Genomic DNA, 6000 nt, shown 5'->3' with positions numbered 1-6000 from the left:
GCAAGGATACCTCCTTCCTGGGGTGCCAGCAAGACCCTGTATTCCTATTAGCCCTGAACAAGCCCCAGCACAGGACAGAGCTTGGTTTCCTGTCCCCAGGACTTAGTGGGGACACACTAATTCCTCAGCAGGATCCAGCACTCCTCCAGAGCAGAACATGGAAGCAGCAGGGTTTTCTTCGTGAAACTTCAGTGAGAGGACAATATTCAGAACTGTGTGCTGTCAGTGGTACTTGACATTGAGGACAAGGGGACAAAGAGGTAGGTTTTCAGAGATTTTATTAAAAAACAAAATAGATCCATTATCCTAAAAACAACACAGGTGGATTTCTCCCCACCTCCCAGTCTGCTGACCAGCACCCCCCCCAAGGCTCCACCTGGTTGGTCCTGAGGCCCCAACCCTGCCTCTCAGCTCCCCTCTGCCCCACAAACTGGCAACCAGAACTCCTTGCTTTCCTCCAGCTTCTGATCTGTCTCCTTTAAGAAAATAAAAATGCTCCCCCTCCCAACTTGCTTAAAAATAATTTGCAAAGATTAAAAACGGCATTTGTGTGTTTTTAAAAAATAAACACTTTTCAAGATTGGAAATCTCCGTCTTCCCCGAGGTCTGGTTGAGGCCTCTGGGGTGCCTGCGTGCCTCACCCCAGGAGGCCAGCTGCCACTTGGTGCCCCTTGGAAATTTTCAGGAAGTAATTTCTTCCAAATTTCCCCTGCAGTCACAAATTCCACACACTGCTCGCATAAACACGCTGTCTTCGTTACAGGCACTGCTCCTCAGCTCTGGAAACCTGATCTCTTTTTGTCAACTAGACCACATGCTTCAGATTCCCTGCAAACAGGAGAGAAAACAAAATTCAAATTCAGGTAACATATGTGAATCATATCTTAATAAAGCTGCTAAAAAAAGGCACTTGCATTTTGGGGCTTTGTTCTCTTGATGTTCTTGGGAACACTGAGACCTCCCCACCCCAAAATAGGAACCAGCCCAGTCTAGGCTGCAGGATAGTGAGAGACATATGGCCAGCTACCCCAGCAATCACCAGCCACCCACCAGACATGTGAGTGAGGCCTTTGACAGCTAGCTGACTGCAGTGCTGGGTGAACTCAGCCCAAACCAGCAGAAGAACCACCCAGCTGAACCCAGCCATATTGCCAATCCACAGAATCATGAGCTAAACAAATGGTTGTTTCAAGCCACACACACACACAGACACACAAATTCGGGAAACACTTTTCAGAGTTTCACTTCACTAACTGCATCAAATCCTCTCCACCCCCAACCTTTCTCACCTCCCTTAGCAGGGCACAACCCTCCTAGCATTTTCTCTTGTGAGTACCTGTGAAATACAAATTGGGGATTTCCCCCTGCTGACAGGTCTAAGAGTCTTTGAGGGAAAAGCCATCACTTGAAATTCTACAGGACTGGGCTCTAGGAATGAAAAGTTTACTCCCTGGGTCCCTCCACAGTCTTCTCCTTGCCCCACTTCCCCAAGCAGAAATACTGGGCTCCAAACCCTACTGACCACTTCTCCTCTGAAACAGGAAGAATGACCCATGACGGCAGGGACCTGGGCTGCCTTACTTTTGGTTGGTCTACAAAGTCTAGTATAGTGCCTCACACATAAGTGGCCAAATAAATGCATGAATGGAAGAAAGGAAGGAAGGGAAGTAAAAACAAACCAGCACCCACTTGCCTATCTAGTTTAACTTTTTTAAATTTATTTTTAAATTTTTAGTTTTTAATTCTTTTCTTAATTGAAGTATAGTTGATATACAATGGTGTGTTAGTTTCTGGTGTACAGCATAGTGATTCAGTTATACGTACAAATTCTTTTTCATTATAGGTTATTACAAGACATTGAATATAGTTCCCTGTGTTATACAGTAGGAACTTGTTTATCTATTTCTAGTTTAATTTTTAATTTTCAAATTAACACACAGTAAAACTGACTTCTTTTGGTATGTGCAGTTCTATGACTTTTAACACATGTAAAGATTCATGACAGGAATCAGTCCCATTTACCCACCAAAATTCCCTGTGCTAGCTTTCTGCAGTCACATCCTCCCCTCCCCCTCTTTCTACCTGGCAACCACTGACCTATTCTCCATCACTATAAGTGTTGCCTTTTCTGAGAATGTCATATAAATGGAATCTAACAGTGACCTTTTAAGACTGGTTTCTTTCAAGCAGCATAATGCCTTTGAGTTTCATGCAAATTTTGAGGTTCATGCAAATTTTAAGTACATCAATAGTGCATTCTTTTTGGGGGGGACTTAACCTTTTTTTTTTAGCTTAAAACAGTTACTTAACAGAAATTTATTATCTTCACCATATACTTTTTTTAAATTGAAATATACTCAGTTACAATGTGTTAATTTCTGGTGTACAGCATAATGTCCCAGTCATGCATATATATACATATATTCATTCTCATAAGGACTTAACTTTTTAATTTCTAAATTATCAATTTAAAGGAAGTTGTGAAAAAAAGTACCAAGAGGTTCCCCTCACCAAGTGGCAACATATTACATAATTATTATTTAGTATCAAAACCAGGAAATTAACATTGGTATCATTCACAGACCATATTCAGATTTCACCCATTTTATATGCATTCATTTGTGTGTGTGTAACTGTATAGTTCTATGAAATTTTATCACATGTAACCCCCATTCATGTAACCCATTCATGTAACCACCACTACAAGAAGATACAGAAATATTTCATCATCACAAAGATCTCCATCATACTACCTTGTTTTTTTTCCCTGTGAGAAACAGAGGCTTTATTAGGCACAAAGGTTAACTGGTGGGCAGACGTTACAAAATGGCTACTGGGCTTCCTCCTAAGCTGGAGTAGAGGACTCCAGAAGGAGGGGCAAAGGGGCATGGTGCATGTGTTTTCTCTGCCCTCCCCCTTCAAGGCTGCATGCAGATGGCCCCATCCAACCGGATGACCTCTCCATTGATGAATGGGTTCTCGATGATGGCCTGTACCAGATAAGCATACTCAGCAGGGTCGCCCAGTCGGCTGGGGAAGGGCAACTGGCTGGCCAGGATGTTGTGCACTTTATCTGGGAGGGTGGTCAACAGCGGGGTGCCAAATAGGCCTGGAGCAATGGTCATCACTCAGATGCCCACGGGAGCCAGATCGCGAGCAATGGGCAGTGTCATGCCCACTATGCCCCTCTTGGAAGCAGAGTACGCAGCTTGTCCAACCTGGCCCTCAAAGGCAGCCACGCTGGCAGTGTTGATGATGACCCCACGTTGGCCTCCCTGGTCTGGTTCATTCTGGCCCATCTCACCAGCCAGCAGGTGGATCACGTTGAAGGTGCCTACGAGATTCACACTAAGAACTCGTTGGAAGTCCTCCAAGGTATGGGCCTGGCTCTTCTTTATGTTGTATGTCTTGCTGGCCACTGCAATGCCTGCACAGTTGACTGCCACATCCACATGGCCAAACTTTTCTTTCGCTAGAGTCAGGGCTGCTTTTACGTCCTTCTCTGAGGTCACATCCGCTGGGGCAAAGGTGCAGCTCTTCCCTAACTTCTTGGCCTGGGCCTCCCCATCTGAGTTGGGCAGGTCCAGAAGTACGGCAGTGGCCCCCTGCCCTACCAGTCGCTCCGCCGTGGCCAGGCCTAGGCCTGAGGCTCCACCGGTTATTACAGTGACCGGACCCTTTACACTCCGACACGCTGCAGCTATCTTGTGCTGGCCTCTCCTCAGGCAGGACTCCATCATACTACCTTGTTACAGTAACTCCTCCCCACCTTCTATCCCTAAGTCCTGACAACCATTAATCTGGTCCCCAGCTCTATAATTTTGTCATTTCAAGAATGTTACAGGGGGGAGGGTATAGCTCAGTGGTAGAGCGCATGCTTAGCATGCACAAGGCCCTGGGTTCAATCCCCAGTACCTCCATTAAAAATAAATAAATAAATAAACCTAATTACACCCAAATAAAACAAAATATGGACTTTGATCCATATACCACATCAAAAAAAAAAAAAAGAAGAAAGGGAAATAATTTTCAAAATGAAAATAAAAAAGAATGTTATTTAAATGGAATCATACATAATACAACATTTTGATGTTTTTTTTTTCACTCAGCACACTGCCCTTAAAATGCATTCAAGTTGTCGCGTGCGTTAAGTTAGTTTCTTTTTGTTGCTGAGTAGCATTCCATGGTCTGGATGTGGCACAGTTTGATCACTCATTTGCTGAAGGACATCTGGGCTGTTCTTGGGTATTACACGTAAAGCAGCTATGAACATTCATGTACAAGTTTTTGTATGAACACAGTTTTCATTTCTTGGGGATAAATGTCCAAGAGTGCAATTGTTGGGTTGTATGGTCGTTGGATGTATACTCTTATAAGGGCCTGCCAAACTCTTTTCCAGAGTAGCCATACCATTTTGCATTCCCACCAGCAATATATGAAGGAGCCAGCTTCTAAGCATTTGGTGGTATCACTAGTTTTTTTTAAAGGTTTATTTTCATTTATTTATGTATTTATTTATTTATTTTTAATGGAGGCACCTTAGCTTAAACAAACCCCATACAAACTTTCCCATCTCCATGTGGGCCTTTGCTTGTATTGTTGCCTCTGCCGAGGAAAACCTACAACGGATCCTGGTGCTGAAGCCAGGGTCCTTCCCTCCGTAAATAGAGCCAGAGCTTGATGAACGAGTGAGGGCCTGGATGGACAAAATCCTACATCCGCGTGTCCCAACAACATACATTCACAGAAAGGAAAAGGTGGGTGCTTTGTCCTCCGCTGCTCTGTCTCACCCTCCAGTTACATTTGGAGGAAATTAAGGAAAACAACAGAAATAATTTCCACCAAAAGTTGACGATGAGCAAGATTGAGTATGGGTAACAATGAAAATGTAAGCTGAAATAATGCCCATTGTTTTCCCGTCACATCTAGCTTTTCCAGCAGTGGGTGGCAGCCTGAGAAAATTCTAAAGGCCAGCATGGTCTGGGGTCTGGGGAGACACAGAGTAGAGATCAGAGGGGACAAACTCAAATGCCTATAGAGGCCAAGAAGGTCTTGGATGTGAGTAAAACAGACTGGGGGCAAGACACAGGGGGGCCCTCTTCATCCTTTTCTTTTTCCTACATGACACGCATGTAAGAAAGAATTTCCTTTTTTTCTTAACCAAAGAAAACAAAACCAGAATGGTGTCAGCGAGATGATATATGGAAACTCACACTCGGCCTAGGGCGGGAGATACAACAGGGAACAGTGGGTTCTGGGTCTGTGGCAAACAGGAAGGTACCTCCTCACAAAGGGGGCAGCTGCTACTCAGCTCCAGCCATTGGCCAGTGTGCAAGAAAGTGGCCCAGTGTGACCAGATCTTTCCATTTTTCCAGACAAGTCAGAAATTCACACTTTTTTTTGTTTTGGGGGGAGGTAATCAGGTTTATTTATTTACATATTTATTTTAATGCAGGTACTGGGGATTGAACCCAGGACCTTGTGCATGCTAAGCATGTGCTCTACCACTGAGCTATACCCCGACCCCCAGAAATTCACATTTTTTTTGGTGGGGGGAGGTAATTAGGTATATTTATTTATTTATTCTTAGAGGAAGTACTGGGGATTGAACCCAGGACCTTAGTTTACATTAGGGTTCACTCTTGCTGTCATACAGTTCTATTAGTGTTGACAAGTGTATAGTGCTTCGTATCCACCATTACAGTATCATACAAAATAGTTTCACTGCCCTAAAAATCCTGTGCTCCACCTATTCATCCTTCAATCCCTTTTCCCAAAGCTCCAGCAACCACTGATTTTTTACGGTCTCTATAGTTTTGCCTTTTCCAGAAGACTACATGATTAAAATGATACAGTATGTAGCTTTTGCACACTGGCTTCCTTCACTTAGCAATACACAGTTAAGTTTCCTCCACATCTTGTTGTTTAATAGCTCGTTTCTTTTTAGTGCTCAACACTATTCCATTGTCTAGATGTATCGTAGTTTATTTGTCCATTCAC

General features: G+C 43.7%; 1 protein-coding gene and 1 pseudogene across 3 annotated transcripts in view; both read right to left on the bottom strand.

Moving 5' to 3' along the window:
• Positions 1–261: 261 nt before the first annotated feature.
• HDAC8 (histone deacetylase 8) overlaps positions 262–6000 on the bottom strand; it is a 210164-nt gene continuing 204425 nt past the window's right edge. For 2 of the 3 annotated variants that reach the window (XM_064483042.1, XM_031446391.2), the window contains one exon: positions 262–828. In XM_064483042.1, coding sequence (XP_064339112.1) covers positions 806–828 — 23 coding nt within the window. In that variant the 3' untranslated portion in view covers positions 262–805. Of the gene's footprint in view, positions 829–857; positions 1533–6000 lie in introns of those variants that run through there. The other variant, XM_064483044.1, reaches the window with a different exon arrangement.
• On the bottom strand, positions 2772–3823 carry LOC105098582 (3-hydroxyacyl-CoA dehydrogenase type-2-like; annotated as a pseudogene).

The sequence above is a fragment of the Camelus dromedarius genome, chromosome X (genome assembly GCF_036321535.1).
Source record: "Camelus dromedarius isolate mCamDro1 chromosome X, mCamDro1.pat, whole genome shotgun sequence".
In the NCBI taxonomy this organism is placed as follows: Eukaryota; Metazoa; Chordata; class Mammalia; order Artiodactyla; family Camelidae; genus Camelus; species Camelus dromedarius.
The sequence above is the reverse complement of the archived record's forward strand: the minus strand, read 5'-3'. Positions and strand labels throughout refer to the sequence as shown.